This window comes from Photinus pyralis, unplaced genomic scaffold (assembly GCF_008802855.1).
Source record: "Photinus pyralis isolate 1611_PpyrPB1 unplaced genomic scaffold, Ppyr1.3 Ppyr1.4_LG3a, whole genome shotgun sequence".
Taxonomy (NCBI): domain Eukaryota; kingdom Metazoa; phylum Arthropoda; class Insecta; order Coleoptera; family Lampyridae; genus Photinus; species Photinus pyralis.
In genome coordinates, this window is record NW_022170509.1 from 17,275,457 (window position 1) to 17,296,842 (window position 21,386).

A 21,386-nucleotide genomic window follows, 5' to 3' on the forward strand; every position below is an offset into this window, starting at 1 on the left:
AGTGTTTTATATAGGTCCGCTTTTACACCACGTTTAAGCGTTATCACGAAATTTAATTAGAAACGTTTGATTATTCCGTATTATACTGCACTTGCATTTTAATTATTATAAAAATGTAACTTACATAACAATGATAGATTTTTAAGATAATTAGGTAACGACTATTAACAAATTTTTTTGAAGGGTGTGCATCACCTGTAAGAACTCCTTTTGTATTTGTTAATTAACTTTTGTTACACAATTTAGAGCGTTGATTATTTCAAGGTGAGCGTTCTCCGAAGAGAGAATCAAACTCGGCTCGGCGACGCGACACGATGCAGCGCTGCAAAGCGTCGTTAAATAGATAGTGAAATGTCTTCGTACAAAAAAAAACTAATCCGAAAGATTGAAACGTAAGTAAACTAGGATGAAAGATTTCTTCGGGACAACAGCATGTAACGTAGATTCGACATCGGAGGTATCGTTGTATAAAGGTCTTGTAATTTATATCGAAGCAATTTACAATAACAATTTTCTTCAAATAGTAATCGATAAGACGTGCAGGTACCAATCATGAGCACTCAATAGGTCCTCAGGTGTAATAATTTTTGTAAGTCGATATCAACCAATAAATCTCTTGAACAAAGCATATAAAATGTCGTGTAATCGACTTAGAAGCCAACTAATAACGAAGCAATAATGAACATTCGCGACAGGTTCTGTTTGTACGTAAGCGGGAATTTTAAAAAAAGGGGAAAATTAAAAAAATGGCACTGTGCGTGACCTCTAGCAGTAAAATAATAAACTATGAAATAAAAACTTACACAGGAAACGTGCAGAAAAAACTAAAACTCGACCAGTTTATTTATTAGAACCAAACGAGACACCTATTTTCACCCTGAAGTTTACATACTTTCATGACCACCGTAGTGATATATGAACACCCGGTATCTGGAGACGTTTCTTTACGAAAAGTGTCGTTCTGAAAGTATCTGTGCTCGTTCTAGGAGTTGAAGATAGAAGGTAAAATTAATTGAATTAATTTCTAAAGTTGTGTTTCAGCCGCAGGTACCGTAAAGTAAGCAAAGATAACTCGCCGTTTGTAACAGTTCCCGTCAGGATATTTCAATTATCTTTGCTGCGCCCAAAAGACGAGGGCAACTTAATATTTCAGAACTTCAGCTCCGTTAAGCCATTATGAGCCGGTTTTGGTGTCCTATGTTAATTGAAAACAAGCTTAAAATCAGTCGAGGCCGAGCAGTCTACATACATGTTTATCAGCTTGCTATTACCGACCCCGCCTGTTGATCCCAACATTCCAATGTCAATTGGATTTTTGGAATTTAATCTCGCCCATTGAAGTGAGTATAATGAACAGTAGCTAGCTAAATGAGTTGCAATAAATAGCATCTACACTCTATTCATTTTAAGAAGGTAGCGGTAGAACGCATGCGGAACCTTTTTTTTCAGAATATTCAATCCGTATATTGAAATCGAAAAATGGACCTTACCACCGTTTCTAATTTGTTGAGTTTTCAATTCCGCGATACAGAACGTACATTTTAAAATCGTGCTTATCAATTCTGCAGTTCATCTTTAAATTCGCGTTCTACGTTGCACTACCAAATAATCTTTTTTGCAAACAATAAGGAATTAGGTTAACAATTCTCCTAATTTTATGAAGGTCATAATATCATAAATATCGTTCTTTTTATATTTCAGTCTACTGTATCCATTACACCCATGCACGTATGCATAACATTATGCTTATGTAGAAGAACATACTGAATCTCGTCTAATAAAAACGTGTTATTGTTTGTTATTATTACACCGCGTGGCTACGATTTCCTATCTAATGAAAAAATTCTTTTTATAATATAAGCACCCGAACATCTACTTCATAATGTCCTTTATCAAAAGAAAAATGAAAACAGGAGTATGGCACACGTCAGTCTCAATTAAATCAACCGGTCACGTGTAATATTGGCTACTATTCTCGACGGAATACAAGCTTCCGCAAAAACATGGCATTCTGGAATTGGGATTAAAAAAACAATGTTATGTTATGGTGATTTATTGGAAACATTATAGTCCAGTCAACCTGTGTCGTAAAACACCCGTTGAAGGAAAAAAATAGTATAAAGCTAATTTTTTCCCCATCGACTACTACCATTTAGACAAGTGTTTAGCCAAAAGTCCCCGCCCCTACCCCCCTTGCTTCACCCCCTGTGCTCCCCTGAACATGAAAAGTGTAGGGGTTTCGTAAATCGCGTCTCTCTCGATTACTAAACAACATATCGGATTGCAATTTGTTTTATTCTCTTTGCTATAACATTGTCTACAAATAAGTTTCAGTTGACTTTCGTCGTAACTTTTACCGTTTGTTGGTAATGACTATGAAAAGGTAAAAAGTAGTATATTTTTCGGCACGTAATTTTACTTTTTGTCGCAGAAATTTTCACGCCGACATTTTATCAAAAAATGTTGCCTACAAAAGTTGTAGCTCCCATTATTACCTTTAAAATGATATGACAGTACGTACTTTGTTGAAGAGCCTGCGAGATTCAGCCGGTGTAAAGCAGAATGCGTACCCAGTCGTGGCGGGCTTCGTCGAGGTAGGCCCGGCGGCGCGACGTTGCAATGCTAATATTGTTGTATAGTGAGTGTTTTTTTTTTAACTTTAAGGTACACTATTGCATTTTCTTTAAACAAAACCAAACGAGCCTCAGTGAAACCTAAATTCCACCCTTTTTAAATTTGTGTCAAATATTAATAAGTCCTTGTATAAGTACAGCTAAAAAACATATTTTAAATAGTTTTTTGTTTGAAAATGCATGTAATATTTCGTTTATGTTGATTTAGGAGAAAATAATTGCGGTATCTTAATTTTTTTTTATTAAAAAATAAATTGATGTTGACCATTTCCGATTTGTTCTCGTTGATTTTGCCTTTGCCGAATAAAGACGACCTGGTATCACATTCTGTGATAACATAAAAAAAATAATATCACATCCTTCATATCACCAATCTCTTCACGGGTCTTGCTGATGTCATAGGTTGATGGTGTGCCAGAGGGCTTGTGAAAGAATAGTTGTACATTTTGGCACTGTGGTAGCCCTAAGAATACAACGAAAAGATCGGAATCCTGTCCGACAACAACTGTAGGCCTCACACTTTGAATCCGGGAGACACTATTGCTCTTCCAAAATCAACGCGTACAAGTTGCTAAGTTCATCAAATGACAGTTTTATGAAAAACAGGCAGACAAAAATATTCTCAAAAAGGTAGGAGAGGTTTTTTTCTTGAAACAAATATGGATGCACAAGGTCTGCATGTCTGATAGTCAATGTAACTTAAAGCTGTTGCAAAAATGTCATTAAAATCCAAATTTAACATAGCATCCCTCCCTCCAACATCTGGTGCTTCTGAACAACACGCTTATCGTCTATCGAGTATACTATCAGATTCAAAACTGGATCCTGCAACTGCAAAAAGGCTTGCAAAAGTAATGGCAGCTGCTTTAAAGCATCACTTGTTGCACAGAAATGTGTGGGAGCTGTGGCGGATCATGCAGTAATGTAACTTTGGTTGAAGTCAAGGAAAATGAAGAACTTGTCCTGGAAGTTTAGGAAATCGGAAATGATCAACATCAATTTATTTTTTAATGTGAATAATCTGAAAATATTTTTTACTTCAAATTAAGATACCGCAATTAGTTTGTTGTAAAATAACATAAAAAAATATTACATGCATTTTTAAACAATAGTTATTTACACAAAAGTCAGGAAAATGATACATTACTGTCGAGTACTTTAATTTCCGTGTCAGGTAATGTCATTTTACGAGGTTTGTATGAAATTTTACCCGAAATCGTATTTTAATATCAAATTTCAATTTTTGTAATATAGAACTTTTGATTAATGTCAATCTCAGTGATGACGGGAGTCTTAATAGACAGTTAGAAATGTCACAAATGCGGCCGGTAATTGGTAAAGTGACGGTGCGGCCGGTAAAGTGACAGGTGCGGCCAGTAAAGTGACAAACGGCAGAAAACGTAGTCTGCTATGCCTGTCATGGAAACTAAAATTTCCTGACAGAAAGTAAGCATGGAAATGAATGTTTCAGGACGATTTTGGGTAATAGAAAACTATTTAAAATACGATTTTTAGCTGTATACAAGGACTTATTAATATTTGACACAAATCTAAAAAGGGTGGAATTTAGGTTTTGTTTAGAGAAAATGCAATAGTGTACCTTAAAGTTAAAAAAAAAAACACTCACTATACAACAATATTAGCATTGCAACGCCGCGCCGCCGGGCCCACCTCGACGGAACCCGCCACGACTGGGTACGCATTCTGCATTACACCGGCTGAATCTCGCAGGCTCTTCAACAAAGTACGTACTATGTCATATCATTTTAAAGGTAATAATGGGAGCTACAACTTTTGTAGGCAACATTTTTTGATAAAATGTCGGCGTGAAAATTTCTGCGACAAAAAGTAAAATTACGTGCCGAAAAATATACTACTTTTTACCTTTTCATAGTCATTACCAACAAACGGCAAAAGTTACGACGAAAGTCAACTGAAACTTATTTGTAGACAATGTTATAGCAAAGAGAATAAAACAAATTGCAATCCGATATGTTGTTTAGTAATCGAGAGAGACGCGATTTACGAAACCCCTACACTTTTCATGTTCAGGGGAGCACAGGGGGTGAAGCAAGGGGGGTAGGGGCGGGGACTTTTGGCTAAACACTTGTCTAAATGGTAGTAGTCGATGGGGAAAAAATTAGCTTTATACTATTTTTTTCCCACTAAAAACACAGGTTGACTGGACTATTACAATGAAGACAAATAGTTCCAATTGCCCACAAGCAATAAAATAAAGTATAAAATTATATTACACACCCCACTGCATAAATTTCTGCTATAAAGGTATTACTATATAATTGCCCTTCTGCAAGCGTATTTAGACCTGTAATTAATAATTCATAACGTACAGAGGTAATGTTTGTTCTAAGTTCACAGAACACGTTGCATCAGCTAACTGAAAGCTCGCCTCCATTTAATGGTTGCACTACATTTCAATAGCTAACCCTCGAAATCCTTTTGTATGCCGATGATGAGTCAGGTGCCTAAAAACCTTCCGGAATTAGTCACACCCTACAGTTAGGTTCCCTAAAACTTCCCCTCGATAAATTGCAAGTCCAGGCGAGATTCTCTCTAACCAAGATTGAAATAATCTTTGATAGCCCCTCTTAACTACGGTTACGACACGCTTCAATTACACTTTTCTATTTAATACCGGGGTAAATGTGGCAGAAGGTGTTTACGATATAATTGTCCCTTCAAAAAGAAGGGAAAAAAGCACAAACAAATACGTTCGGGCAATAAACTGAAATTGCGGCCGTAATTGAATTCAATTTTGAGGTAATAGGTATAGAACGTAATGAGTATCGTGACTTAATTAAATTATGCAAATTTTTTCGGGAAGTATGTAATCCCATTCAGACAAGAAATGTAAGCCGATTTCTATCATTCTTTTAATGTATATAACCCGATTTAAATGTCGGATCCTTTATTGAAGCTTATCGTAAATAATTAATCGAATTTTATTTTACAACATTGATTCGGCTCTAAATGTGGGTATAATTGAAATTGGCAGTTTGAATTTGCAAAATGAATGTGTAGTAGTGTAATCTTGAATAACATGGGTCATTTGTTTTCAAGTTTGTAATATTTACCTAAAGGGTTTGCTTTGACCACTTGTCTTGAATTTATTCCAAGCGATTTCCATAATGGGTTCTATACTTACCAAAATCCCAGTTAGAATCTCCGTGCCTGAGTCCGCCATTTGATTCCTGTACAAATAAATAGTTTCAAAGGAAAAATTAAAGGATAGTTGCAGGATACTTTGAAGGGTCTAAAACATATCGAGAACAAAACGAAAATTTTGGACAATGAAGAAAAAATAAAATAGTGAAGTGGTTCCAGTTAACACTTCCCTTTACAGGTTTTCCTAATTATAATTTTTTTTGTGAATTTCAGACTAACTAGATCAATTTCATGGACACGGTCTTTGAACTAACCGTAATCATTGAATAATTTATTAAATGCCTTCACTTTATAGTTCAATTGTGGGTTGAAGGAATTGCATCGACATCGTTGGACCCTTACCTAGGTCAAAATCAGGTCATTGCTATCTTCTCTCGGTTATGGATAAATTTTCAAAATTCTACCTCTTCTATCCTATGAGAACTGCAACATCTTAATAACAGAACTGTTAGAAGACAACGTATTTCTACTATTTGGGACCCCTCAAAAAATTAATGTGACTAAGAAAACTGAAAGGAAATAAAGAAATCCAGCACTACGGCTCCAGCTGCTCTCGGTGGTATGGGTGGTTCGACGATACTAGAAGAAATAGCTAGAAATGCTCAGAAAATTTAGGCGCCACTAATTTTCGGTAATTCCAAGCCGTACAGGAAAAACTAGAAACCTGCTCCTGTTGGTCTGGAAATTCAGGGCGAAGGGTAGAACTATAAAGAAGAAAGAGAAAAATAGCGGGAAAAAAGGTATTTACTCCAGGAAATCAAGAACTAAAACAGATATTGTAGGGCGAATGATTTTGTTTGATAATGGCACGGAATGATAACAGGGAAATAACGGCAAAAAGAAAAAATCGGTACGAGATCTCGTCTCACAGTAAGACCCAATAAAACTTGAGTAATTACTTAATATGATGTAGGGTGGCTGAATTAATGTAATGGTTTTTTTAAAAGTAAACTTAACGGTTTTTTAGGTAATAAAATAGGGTAACTTGGAGATTGCTTAGCTGTTCTGGCTCCTTAGAATTTTCCAGCGGTTGTTCGGCGAACTCGGCGGTTGTAGACCAGGCTGAGCGTAGAAGGGAACAAATGGAAAAGAAATTTGAAGGTATCGGAAGAAGATTGAAGACTGACGACGAACGAGTGAAGACTGAAGACGGACGACTCAAGGCTGAAGATACGACGGATGAAGACGAAGATTTCTTAGTAGTAGGTACGTATAAACACGTATAGATAAAAAAATAAACTAAAAAATACAAGGCCCTAAAACAAAGACCCAAAATATCACGCAACACTAGCACGAAAAGACTACTTACAGGATGGTGTGGGCCTTAAACGTAGAAACAATGGCCCGTATGAATAAAAATAAGCAAATGCTTATACTTGCAAAATTCAAAGTAAATACTCGTAAGTGCTCCTTCGCACTGGGCGACTTAGCAGCGCTTATAAGCAGAAGGACAGGACGCAGTGCAGCGCTGCTAAACCATATGCTAAAGAGACCAGTATGAAGGGACAGTTACGAGTATTTACTTTGAATTTTGCAAGTATAAGCATTTGCTTACTTTTATTCATACGGGCCAATATATATTTGGAATGCTTAATTAAATTGGTGGAAGGTGACATAAAGCTCGGATCCTAAAAGACAACGAAGAAATAGAAAACGATACAAACAACAAAAATACTTACACAAGGGTTGAAATCCGGTGAGTAAGGGTAAAATATATATTGGTTGTAAGTAGATGGCAAATCACAAATACAAATGTGCCTCTCCTCTACTCTTAATCCCCAAAATAGGGTTTATAAGGACCAAATACTAATTCCTTGGAATAAGTAGAGTTTATTTCCCGAGGGTAGAAATCCCAAAATTATTGGATTATAGCGGCTGCAAAAATTCTGCACCTCACAAGCACACGACAGAGTTGACAAATGATCAAAACGGAAACGAAAACGTAGAAGATTTTGAAAAAAACTAACCGTCATACCAATAATATAAGGAACATAAAAAGTTAGCGGGAAAAGAAGAATAGATTTTTGAAAAGAGCGGGAAAGAATAGCGTAGTTTACAAGAACTGACAATAGAAGGCACTGAAAGCGAATCAGAGGCGTAACATTGAATCAAAAAGTATACACATAAGCTTCGAAAATTAGAAGAGTGAAACAGTAAGGAAAGAAGAAGCGTTTAGATTGTGAGAAGGAAGATAAAATTATAAGAGTAATCGAAAAGGAGTGAAGAAATCACAAGAAGAGATTTAAGAAACTGGGCACGCCTATGAGACGAAATTCAAAACAAAATAAAGAATTTCCTAACCTAAAAATAAAATAAATAAAGCAAACCTAAACTAAAAATGGACCTGTAACTTGGCTAATCTTTCACAAGTTGACCAATCGTTTTTCTGTAATCGGTCACATAAAATAAACGGAAGTTGAAACTGACGTTCTACAACCGGGCTTTAAGGGTCCTCTATACATCCCGACGAAATTTGAAACGATCGGAGCGCCCACTAGTGTAGCTAAGTAAAAGTTGTTTTACCTGAATAGTTAAACTGCCAAAGGCAAGGTCACATGTCTTTGAGGGATTCCAAATTACATTACATAAATTAATTTAATTATAATTGCTGTACATTTCTAAACCTTCTCTTTATCTTCAACAGCAAATAATTTGGAATTTTCTAATGACACTCACAAAATTGTAAAGGGGCAATACCGGATTTACCACCTGAAGGTTACTAGTAATGAAGAAATTAAAAACAATTAGGTAACGAGTTTTCATCCGCCCATTTAAAGAAATTATGGTATACCTACCTAACCCTTTAATGGAAATTTAATCCAACGGTAATTATTTATATTGATGCATTACTATTTTTCTCTGCTAATTTCATATTTAAAACCACTTTCATCAGTGACTTACACTCATTATTTAGTGCGCTAATTTGTTTGTTTTAAAATTTTTTAATATACCGAAGTGTATGGGGAGTTTGTCACGAAGTTTAAAAAGTCGAAAATCCGCAATGAAGAAATTGTCGCAAAGGTAAGTAATTACACTTACTATATATAATTAATAAACGTAATAAAAAAGTAGCCAAAATTGTTCATTATAGGGTAAGGGGGTTGATTTACTATTCATGTGTTACATATTTTTTGGGCATGGACTTTATGAGTATGCGTATTCAATATATTTTTGTCTGTAGGAGATGGAATTCTATAATGCCCAAAATGGACCAAGTAGTCCCCACAACAGTGCCTCTTTGCAGTTCAAATGATGTTGATAACAATTCTTCTGATAAAACTGGGCCACCTGATTATTTAAGAAAAGGTGAAGAAGAAGCAGTTGTTAGTACTAGTTGTTATAATAGCGATTCTGATACGGAGTTGGACGAACTAGTCCTTGAACTTGAACCTGAACCAATAGCGTCCTGTAGTTATGACAATATAGATAGCAACTTTGTCAATGCAACTGATCCATTTCACAATTTCAACAAAGATGACGAGGAAGTAATTACTACCATTAGCGGCGATTCTAGTGACGGCACTGATATCTCCATTGAGACAGATCTGGATGTTATCAAACCAAAAAAAAGTAATTGCTTAGTAGGGCGGCGCATAATTGAAATAAAATATTTTCTGGACGAATTAAGATCTTTGAAACACAAAAGTAAGTACATTTAAAACTAAAATTAATAGAGATATAATGCTAATATGTATTTCTGTTTTAGGGTTTGACTGTTATTTTTTTTGATATGGAGGTTTTATCCGAAAAAATTGAAGGATTTCAAACTAAAATATCATTTAAATGCAACGTTTGTAATATTGTCCAAATTGTTAATACAGAAAATCCGAATAAGAAGGATTTTCCAACAAATTGTGCCGTTGTCGCTGGAGCAATATCAATTGGGGTTGGATATTTTCAAATAAACGAGTTTGTATCATGTTTAAACATTCCAAATATGTCCAATGCAACATATTTACGCTATCACTCTAATTTGAGTAAAAATATACACGACGAAAACATTAAACTAATGAATACCGCTGCCCAAGAGGAAAGAAGGTTGCCTGTTGAATCTGGCCACGTATCTGAACAAGGTGTTCCTATAATTCCAGTGATTGTTGATGGCGCATGGAGTAAATGTTCCTATCGTACAAACTACAATGCTTTATCTGGAGTTGTAAGTACTTTTTTCTATGTTACTGAAAACATTATATTTGCTTCTTTCTAGGCCTGTATAATTGGAGCGAAAACTAAGAAAATTCTTTACATGGGGGTTAAAAATAAATACTGTTTCGTCTGTACTAGGGCAAGTACTCCAGTAGAACATTCTTGTTTCAAAAATTGGGATAGAAGTTCCACGGCAATGGAAGCTGAAATAATCGCCGAAGGGTTTCAATCATCTATTAAAAGTCATAATTTGATCTATGGCAAAATTATTGGGGATGGGGACAGCACTGTATATAAAAAAGTTGTTGAGGTATCCCCATATGGACCAACTTTTGTTGTAGAGAAAATTGAATGCCGAAATGACCTCATTAGGAATTACATAAATAAAATTTCAGAATTGTCCAAAGATACCAAATTCCCCATTCATCTCAGGAGAATAGTAACTAATACAGATGTTTTGGGTCGCTTCCGAAACGCGATAACGAAAGCTATTGCCTTTAGAAAACAGGGTCCTGATGCTGAAAATACAAAAGTCGCTCTTTTAAAAAAAGATATTGAAAATGGGCCAAATCATATATTTGGGTACCACTCTAATTGCGACGGTTACTTCTGTTCTGGAAATAAAGATCAGGTAATGATATTGACGCATTGTTGCACAGAATAATTTTACGTTATTTGTATCTGTTTAGGAAAATTTAGTACCTACATTAAAATTGTCTGGTATTTTTGAACCAATTGTCACTGCAAATCGTAGACTAGCAAATAATGCTGCTAGTTTGTTACAAGATGTAGACACAAATGCAGCCGAAAGCTACAATTCCGTCGTTGCCAAATTTGTCGGTGGGAAACGGATCAATTATTCCTTAAAAAACTCTTACCAGACTAGATGTGAGGCGGCTTCGATTTCATACAACACTGGTGGTGGTTTTCTTGCAAAAGTTCAAGAAAGAATGTGTGGTACTATTGATCATTATACCCGTATATTTCACGAGCGGAAGATGCGAATGTTACATGTAAATAGAAGTAAGTTGGTATTATTTCATTAATTTCTTTTTAATTAGGAGTAATATTTTTCTAGAAAAAGCACCGAAAAGAAAACATTTTGCTACAGCAGACAGTCATTATGGGCCTAGCGCAAACCAACCAGAGGAGGACATGGGCTCAGAATTGTATAAAAAAAAACGTCAAGAGTTCCTAGAAGTTTTACGATGTGCGGACAAGAAAAAGATTTGTATGGAAACGGCATCGCAATCAAAGTCCAACCTTTGGTATCAAGAGCGCAAAAAACGAATTACCGCTTCAAATTTTGGCAGAGTTTGTAAACTACGCAAAACAACTTCCACCGCTAAGCTAGTTTCACAGTTGCTTTACACTACATTTGCCGGTAACAGTAGTACAACATTTGGTTTAGAAAATGAAGAAACGGCAATTAAATTATTTCAAAATGCTCATAACGTCAGTGTAACGCAAAGTGGTTTGGTAATTGATGATGAATTACCATATTTGGCTTGCTCCCCGGATGGATTAGTGGGTAACAATTGTATAATAGAAATCAAATGTTCACCAAAAAGTGGGCCCTTATCTCCATTGGAAGGCGCAAAACAAAAAAAAATTGATTTTTGTGTAATTGAAAATGGCAAACTTACACTCAAACGAAGTCATAATTACTATTACCAAATACAAGGCGCATTGCATATTTGTAAAAAACAACTCTGTTATTTTATAATATATACATTAGGAGGATTACATGTGGAAACCATTGAACGGTAAGCTAAGTTCTAATTTTCAAACAAAAACAATAAAATTATTTTGTAGCGATGACGATTTTTGGGAAACGAAGATGAAAGAAAAATTGGCTGACTTTTATTTTAATTCGTTACTGCCAGAAATTATCGATCCTAGGAGATGCCGCCAACTTCAATTGCGAGATATTTATAGCAAAATCTAATAGCTTTTTTTATTGTCATTGTTGTCATTTTAATAAAACATATACAATTTTAATTGAAGGTAATAATTACTAGGTGTTTTAATTTAGCTGCTTATTAGTGATTAAATAATACAATGTGTCTAATGATACCATTATTTTTCTGCAATACAATACAATTTTCAGGTAAGTGAGTAGGTGCAACTAATTAGCATTCCATTTACCTCTTGTAATACTTTGGGAATTCCCTAATCCCTCTTACACATTTCAACTTTTAGCCTGAAGGCAATGTGTCATTTCGGATTTTTATGCAGATTTCATCAAACTTTTACTCCTCATAACGCAATTAATAAAAAAGTTGAAAAGAATTGTTCAATATGTAGCAATTCTAACGCTTAATTCGAACTTATTGTCGGAAAGATTTTTTTGATAACTTCATTGGTTCGCTAGATCCGTTAATTACATAAAAAACGTAAAAAACGATCCGGCAAAATTTTCGCCGCACCGTGTACATTAATATCCAGGTTCTAGAAATTTGTAGACTTCAACCCTAATGACGTTATGAGGGTCGAAAGTTTGTAAAAGCATGATGGGTTGCCTAACCCCTCTATAGAGGACCCTATCATAACAGGTTATAGCAAAATTATTTAAAACATCCCTTAAATTCATTAGATTGAACTGATTCATTGCTTATTAAAATTAAATCAACTTTAACCTTCTTGGCCCCGGGCGATTTTCAATACTCCTGACATCGCGGTGGGTGGATTCTCACCCCAACCTTTTTTAATTTTTCCGATTCTAAATTTTATTGGGAAGGAAAATGCCAACGGATTATTGTTAGTTGGTAATTTGATATAGTATAGTATATAGGTAGTATAGCTCGTTTACCAGTTTAATAAAACACGAATTCAAAAAATTCTTTTTTTTTAGGTTTATGGCTACGACTGCTGAGGTCTTGCGCCATTTTACTTGAAAACGGTAACTGGTTAAATTTCTCTAAACATGTTAGTAACTTTTAAAAACTGTATTAAACGTGCAATACTTCTACGATCATTACTGAAAATCTTACTCAGTTCTTTATCCAGGTTCGAATTCTCTCTTTCATTTGTGAATACAGGACAATCTATTAAGAGATGTTGCAATGTGTAAGGTACCCCGCATATATTCTACAGATATTATGCCCACATCTACCTAGGAGGTGTAAGTGTGTCAAACGAGTGTGCCCTATTCGCATTCTTGTGTACACTACTTCTTCCCTTTTTGATAGGTTATAATCATTTTTCCATGGCCGTACATTTCTTTTGAAATTACTTAAGAATGTTTCAGATTCGGCCGAGATTGTTTCCCATTTACCCATAATCCTTTTTTTTATATAAGCTTTCCAGTCCGTACATTGAGTAGTAACTTCATCAATGCTCCCATAGTTTGAAGAAATTTTCGCCGCTTCATCTGCTTTAACATTTCCATATATGCCGACATGTGCTGGTACCCACATGAGAAAGATTTTAAAATTAATTGAAGGTAGTATAAACGCTCTTTTATTGAGGTAGCTAGTGGGTCTAGCGGTATGTGTCTCCTTATAACGGCATTAATAGTACTAAGTGAATCTGTGCATATGACAACTTCCGTTTTAGTAATATATTCGCACATTAGGAGCGCTTGCCACACCGCATACAACTCAGCCGAATATACCCTTGAAATAATACTATGACGCCATGTAAAGGACTTATTGTTGAAATATAGACCACTACCAACACCATCATTCATTTTTGATCCATCTGTATAGATAATAAAATAGTTTTTGTAATGAGACAACATTTCCCTAAAGAACATTCGGTAAAGAGACTTAGATGTTTAACCTTTTTTTAATTTGGTTAGGTCTAATAGGACGTTTTCTTTAAATGATATCCAAGGTGGGAATGACGGTGTAGTGTATTTGAAAAGAATCACATTTTCTTCGTCCAGCTCCTTTATTAACTCAATAGCTCTTATTATGGTTGGTCTGCTGATCGTAGCCCTGTTTTTATATTCCTCTAGTAATGGATGGTTTTCGACAACATCGCTGTTCAGGTTATCATTTGTAGCTTTAAGTTTAGCAATATAATTCGATGAGTATCTCCCTTCGTGTAAACAGAGGAGGTATTCCCGACTCTGCAAATATGGAAAGCCGCGGGCTTGTGCGAAATCTATTACTAAAGAATCAGTAGTTACCTACCGAAAACTTTTTTTTCTGACAATTCCAATATCAATAACTTCACCAACGATAAAATACATGCAATACAAACGGCTTTAATTTGTGTAGAGATGGCTGTCTTTAAGAACATGCAATAAACATTTTCCTTAATTATTTTTAAACTTCAATCAATTACAAGTTAGAAGATTTTACTTGAAAATATACAACTCTTAATTTTTCCTAATAACATAACGGTACCTCATAAAAAATGTCCTTCTGAAGATGATGATGTTCATACAAACAAGAATAGTCTGAAAACGGCTCTCCATACAACGGCAACTCATCCGGGAAAATTAAGCAACGTAGTTGTAAATTGGAACTTCCCTTCGGCAAACCTCTTCGATAGATTATTCCGTGAATCGCTGAATTCTAGACGTAGTTTTTTTCTAACGGTTAATCCCTGTGTTCATGGATAGCGGCAAACAAGATTTTTAGCAACCACACGAACTGTTTTTTAGAGGTTCTAAATATTTTTTGTGAAGCCTTAAAAGGAGAAATTTCCACCACGTTAGATCATACACCAGTTCAATTATTAGACCGAATTAAATTTATCAAATTTTTAATTGTACCAGAATTACATCATTCTATAGTCCTTGGATTAAATTTTCAGAAAACCATGGGTATAATTGCAAATTTAACTCGTGATGTTTTGAACTTTGGTCCACCAACCGAGTGCTTTAGAGTTTTGAATACCTTTACTGACCTCGCAGAGAATCAACTTACTAGACTTAATTCATTAGTTTCGCGAAAGTTTAAGCTCATGGGAGAGGGATGTGGTACCACAAATTTGGTAGCGCATGAAATCACTACAGATTCAAATCCTATACAATAAAGGTGTTATCCAGCTTCTCCCCATATTCGAAAATAGATCGATTCTGAAGTCAATAAATTGTTATCTGGGAGTACCATAGAACCGTCAAATAGTTTGTAGAAGGAAGAAAGTAGAAGTAAGGTGTGAAGGAGGCTCGAAAGGGAAGGTATTAAGAGACGAGAGAGCAGTGACAGTATCACGAAGGACACGTAAAGAAGAAAGACGGGATTTTATATTTCAGTACCAGATGATAGTTGTATTCGTCAGATTTGAAGTAGGGCTTCGTAGCAAAAGCTCATGGTGCTTTAACCGTCTGTGTTCGCACGGTCAAGGGTGTTTTAAACAACGATTCTGATGCACTAATACTATTAAATTGTCGACGAGATAAATCACGATTGTATTAAAACTGATAGACATTAACTAACACCGTTTAACCGAACATTATGGTTCATTTGTTCAATATCATTAGATCATTAAGAAATATCCACTAGAAACAAACCTATGGTTTCGTTGGTTATAGTAACGCACAATATCCCTTGTTTCTATTGGGATTTTATTAATCTAATGATAGTGAACTAATGATCATGATTGTATGAACCAACCATTACGTTTAATAAGGTGTGAAGTTTTCCCGAGAAGTATAGAAATTACAAACCCACAATATTTCTTTGTGAAAATGTACATAAACCTTGCACAAACTAATCTAAGATTGCATTTAAACAAGCCATTCACACCGGGGAGTGTGGTTTTCCCTGACAGCTTAAATTTCTTGTTGTTAGCAGAGAGAAACAAACGACGGTTTTACAAGATCTTACTACACAAACTAACAAAACTTAATCGAAAGGTACCGCTAACAATCCCATAACATGTAGCAGAAATGTGAAAGCCTGATTTTGAGATAACAGGGGCCACCAAAAAGAAACACGTCTTTTTGAGCAACTAAAATTGATACAATTTCCCGGACCAAATTCAGCAACTTGTCTATTAACTTTTTCATTGGGACGCATCAAACTGTTTTGTTGCGTCACTTAACAATTATCAAGTTCTATTCCCATTCGCACTCAAGATGTTAAACCATTCGCTGTTTGTTTTCATTTCTTGTCGCATTTACCATTAGCGTGTGCGTCAATTTTAAACAAGACGGGTTGGCTTTCAATTAAACTGAGTTACCGCTACTTACGAATTTCTCTCACTTCTGGGCGACCTACTCATATAAAACTTCTACAACTTTTGCTTTGGGTGAGAAGTTTCGTCTGAACTTATTGAATTTGAATTCAGCAGCGCTCCTTTCAATTTTAAGCAATTTTACATTTATTCTGTCTCCGTGGACATCCGAACACAATAATATCGTTCTATCAATACAACTTTAGTCATCAGAAATCCGTAAAGATTCCTATATGAAGTGGGTTTATAACATAATGAAGGCCAATCCACTTTATCTGGGGAATGAAATATATTTTTATTGAACGTGGGCTGGAATTTCTATGCGAATTTAACGCATAAAGGATGGAAAGGGCTTTTCCGTTTTTTTGCGCAAGAGAAAGGGTTTTGTTGTATAATTGAGAACAAATTACTTTATATCAATTACATTAATTCTGTTACGTTCGCCGCATTCTTTAATTTGTACGTCTATCAAGGTGGAGTTGTGACAATTCTATAATAGCAACTTTGTCTCTTTCTAGGTACCTACCTAAAACATTCCCGTTCGTTATCTAATCAAAAGTTACAATTTGTTTGCAAATGAAGCGAATGAGAGTTGCCTGTAGAATTTACAAAGTTAGTTACAGTGCTATTTTGGGTTTTGAATTAAGTTAATTAGAATGCTAAAGAGTTAAATTTATTTAGAGAAAAATTGCAAAGTTCTATTTAGTTCCTCGTAATTCAGACTTTATCAAAATTTATTCGAAAGTATAGCGGAAGAGCTCATTTACCTCAAAAACCATATAAACCCACACGGAAGTGAACCTCGAACATAAAGATAACGCAGAGGCTAACAGTGCGGCGACGTGATTTAGTATTATTGGAAACATGTAAATTCTAAAACGATGGTCCTTACAGCAGGTGTACTATATTGATCGTTCTATTGAATCTTTAATTTAAAATTCCGCGCCTGTGTGAGTATGTGTACAATCGCCCGCCGCAATCTGGCTTCAAGCTTGGTCGCACAAAATACTTCTTCCATTTTCGTATCTGCACACGCAACACGATTTCCGTAAAATAACCTATATAACCTTTTTGTGTTTCCAATTTTCACTTCCTACGTCTCATAAAATTATTGCTCATCAAAAAGATGATTGAAAAGTAATTGAAATAAATCATCAATTTGAACATATTAGATGGATCCATTGGAAATTGAAGTTCCGGAAAATTAATTTACAAACACCCGCGGAGTTTCATATTTTGATCGATAAGGTATTATGATGTTAACTATGTTGTAACCATAAAGTATAACCAATCCACTTATTCCCTTTTTCCAGAAATCAATTCACTGCATAATTCAATTGTGAAAGGAAACGTCTCTGGAAACACAAAGAAAAATGAGTTTGATGTGAAAGATTATTCAGGAAGTCGTCTTTTAATAAAAAGTTAATACAAAATTTGTGACAAACAATACGCGAGCGTGTATGCCTTCTATTCGCCTATAACCTACATTTTAATAGTATTATGCTAAATAAAATAAAGAAATGTTTAATTTTAATAAACTTCCTCAAAAATATACGTTACTGAATTAAATTAATAAGAGCTACATACCGTTTGTTAGAAAATTGTATTTTGCAAAAAAAGCTTTTGCTGTCTGTTCGTGATCCTTTAGTAAATGAAACGAATTGCAATCCGCTACTGTTTAGTTTGTGCACTCTATTCTTCCACTATGGTGGCATTTGAGAGAAGAAGAGGAATTTAACCAAATATACAGGGTGTAGCACCTAAGACCCCTCGGATCATAATTCCTTTACCATAAAAGATAAGGAGCAAAATTCTACACATTTACCGTCGCCATATTTCTAAAATATTTTTGATCACCAGGGGTGTGCGTGCTGTATTCCAGTGGCGTATCAAACTTGCGTTTTCTAAAATGGAACACCACATATTTTAGTACTGATTTCGAACGTACTTGAAAAATACTTATTTTTTTAAGTAAAATATTATACCCATAACTTTAACGATTATGCTCTTATAACCTTTTTTCGTCAAAATTTGACAGATTTTTCGTAATTTTTTTTTGAGAGAAACTAAATCGCGCAGGCGGCTATGTTTTGAACTGAGGCACAGGTTAAGACCTCTTCCACAGTTACATAACTTTTTTTAGGTAGTTTATGAAAAAAAAATTTTTTATTGACCTTCGCCAAATGTCATATTTTTGAAAAATTTCAAATGGCACTCTTCTAAATGAATTATACCTCTGGGTAGCCAAAACTACAAATTTTCCCCACACATTCCAAAAGAACACCGCGTTCCACAAAAAAATGCACGTGCACTGGAATAAAGCACGCCCCTGGTGTTCAAAAATATGTTAAAAACATGCCGGCGGTAATTGCGTACAATTTTGGTACGGCATCTTTCGTAATAAAGGAATTATAATCCGGGGGATCTTAGATGCCACACCCTGTAGGTAGACTGTTCAGTACTTTAGTAGTTGTGTAATGCTCGAATTAGTTTTGGATCGAGTCTAAATACTTTTGCACATATTGTGGAGGCCATTTTCTTTTACCACCGGTAATTTGGCGTTTCAGGACTTTTCTTTTCGTTTTATATGTAGGTTGAACCAATTTAATTTTACAAAAATGCCGTACCATTTCTTGAACAACCCCCATACTATTCGGAGGTAGGTTTATTTTTGTCTTTTTTTAATGGAATTTGGCATGACTCAATTTTCTTAGTTTCAAGTTATAATTTCAAGTGCACATTTAATTACAAGGGGTTTTAATCATCCTTGGGTCCCGCCCATTGCAGTTAATTTGCAGTAAACAGCGTTTGGGACAGAGATAACGAAATTAGGTACTATCACATCAGATTATTTTGCGTCTTTGAAAGTAGAATAAGAAACTGTGTTTAAACATATAGACATCCATCATGGCGCTCGTGCAACGAAGTTACTGTTCACACGCCTGCAATAATTTTAGAAGACTAAGGTGATATTTAATTTTTTTGAGAAATGGACGGTTTTATTTTTAAATAACTTTTAACTGGTCCGGCTACTATTGGTAAAGCTTTGAGCTGATCATAATTAAGGTTTCTGTATAAGTTAATAAACGGAATGCCGTCTATTTGAGTAGAAGGTTTTTATAAACGAAGCCTTCTTAAAAGATACACCGCTTCCTCGCTTCTGCCTTTATTACGCCACTGAGTGGTTGTCTCGTTCGTATGGCACAATATTTCCAAAACATCAAAATATGCAACAAGGAAACGTTAAGGGTTAATGGTTAACGGTAACATCATTTTTTTTTAATTAGCAGTAATTTACAAATATTTTCTGTAAATTATCAGTAACTAATGTTTTTTATGTTTTTTTTTTAATATTCCATAAACCTTATTTGTATTTTGTGGGTGTTTGAATACAAAAAAACTTATATTTTGGTGCATTAAGTAGAATAAACAAGCAATTACGCGTATATTTATATTTTTTATTTTATAGCAAAAGTTAATTTGACATTTTAACAGGTTGAGTATACTAAGTCGTTCTTTAACCGTGAGGGTAGATAAAGTGATTACTTTAACCGCTAGTATAGATAAAGTGAAACAGATGATTGTGCATTCTAATGACACCTGTCATTCTTATTTCAAATGGGCCGCGAATCACGATATAGAATGACATTCATAACATGCCAATGCTGTTTATATAGAAACGACCGCGACGGCAGCCCCTAAGCTTGCTATTTTTTATGTCTACATTAAATTCAGAATTGTCAGAAGCTTTACAATGGGCGCGTTCATCAGACGAAGCGCCACCTAAAGGTGGGAATACTCTAGCACGGTTTATCGCGCGAGTTGCTCTCTCACAGCACTGTCGAGGTGTTCCTACCACTGTAAGTCAAACGTACGGTGATATTTTACCTGTATCTATATTTTTAAGCTTAAGCGTTTAGAGATAATATTGTGAGTATGTCTGTTCATGACCGAAAAACTCGATTGCGTTGATATTGAATGTGGAATATAGAGGGATTTCTATAAAACTAATTTAGTTGGTGTCAAACTTTCATAATATTGCCGGACGTCAAAATAGTTGTAGATTAAAATATATTTTTTTCAAACAATTTACTCAGTATTCTGTAGGTTATGGATTTCGAATCTACCGATTCATCGTCAGACCCAGGGGTCTAAATAATTAAAATGGAGCAATACATCACCAAAGTCAAAATAGTTATTTAGATAAAAGTCACTGGCGAGGAAAGGGGCCTCGTACTTTAATTTCCTAGTCAGGTAATGTCATTTTACTGTTCTGTATTAAATTTTACCAGACCTTGGGCTATGTTTTTAGCGCCCTGGACTACATTTAGCTCGGCTCCCCCGCAACTAATATTTATAATAGTTAAAATGCGTACTTAGTGACTAAGCTTCATATTATTATTTATCTGTATTGATTTTGAAACAAAATGCACCAAGAAAGACAGAGGAGCGGAATGTTACACTGGCAGAAATAATAGTACATTATATATCAAGATAGAGAAGTACAGTATCATTGCCTGAGCACCAAGATTACAGCTCGAGGCGCTTGCGCCGAGGGGTGTAAGGTGCGAAGGCAATAGACTTCTCTACCGTGGTATATATACTATTTTTTTCCCTACTAGCACTTGAAGTCCTCTAAATTAACATATTATATTGATAAGAAAGTGAACGGTTGGACAGAATTTTTTGTTTATTAATTTAACATGTCAATCAAGTACGTAGAAGTACAAGTCAAACAGGCCGTATTTTGTTCTGTCATTGAGATATTTTCAAAGAGTAATTTCGTTCGAATTTTTTCAAAATGTGATAATTTTAGGTATGCAATTTCTCTGGAAATGGCGGATGGTGGCAATAATTATTCATTTTAGAGAACTTGTCTAAACGTTTATTGAGCGAAATTTCGGATTGTGTTTTCTAAAAGTGACAGCGTGACAGTTCTCATTATTGACTACTAGTTTATTAATAATAAAAAATTATTAACCACTTTGAACAAACGCCGAGAAAGCCTACTTTACAAGTGGAAAAAAGGTTAATAATCATGTCATCAGACGATAGTAGTGAAAAAATATAATTTGGTACACCTTACCGTCCCTCGAAAGTGACGCCCTGGCCCCTGGGATAGTTGTCCCTTTTATTATATCGTGAGTTAGCCCATTTATAACTCGGAGCCTGAATTTTACCCGAAATCGTATTTTAGTATAAAATTTCAATTTTCATATAGAACTTTTGATTAATGTCTCTCTGTCAGTGATGACAGAAGTCATTATAGACAGCTAGCAATGTCACAGG

The 21,386-nt window shown here is 35.1% G+C and overlaps 1 protein-coding gene and 1 long non-coding RNA gene across 2 annotated transcripts; both read left to right on the forward strand.

The window, feature by feature from the left end:
• The first annotated feature begins 9,594 nt into the window (after window positions 1–9,594).
• LOC116165868 lies at window positions 9,595–10,501 on the forward strand. The gene is made up of 3 exons (XM_031480596.1): window positions 9,595–9,975; window positions 10,027–10,275; window positions 10,361–10,501. The coding sequence occupies exons 1-3, from the start codon at window positions 9,757–9,759 to the stop codon at window positions 10,403–10,405; spliced, it is 513 nt and encodes a 170-aa protein (XP_031336456.1). The 5' UTR covers window positions 9,595–9,756; the 3' UTR covers window positions 10,406–10,501.
• A 318-nt stretch (window positions 10,502–10,819) lies between these two features.
• On the forward strand, window positions 10,820–11,137 carry LOC116165869. Its single transcript, XR_004144206.1, has 2 exons — window positions 10,820–10,988; window positions 11,044–11,137. It is a non-coding gene; the product is annotated as an uncharacterized LOC116165869 (long non-coding RNA).
• The last annotated feature ends 10,249 nt before the right edge of the window (window positions 11,138–21,386 follow it).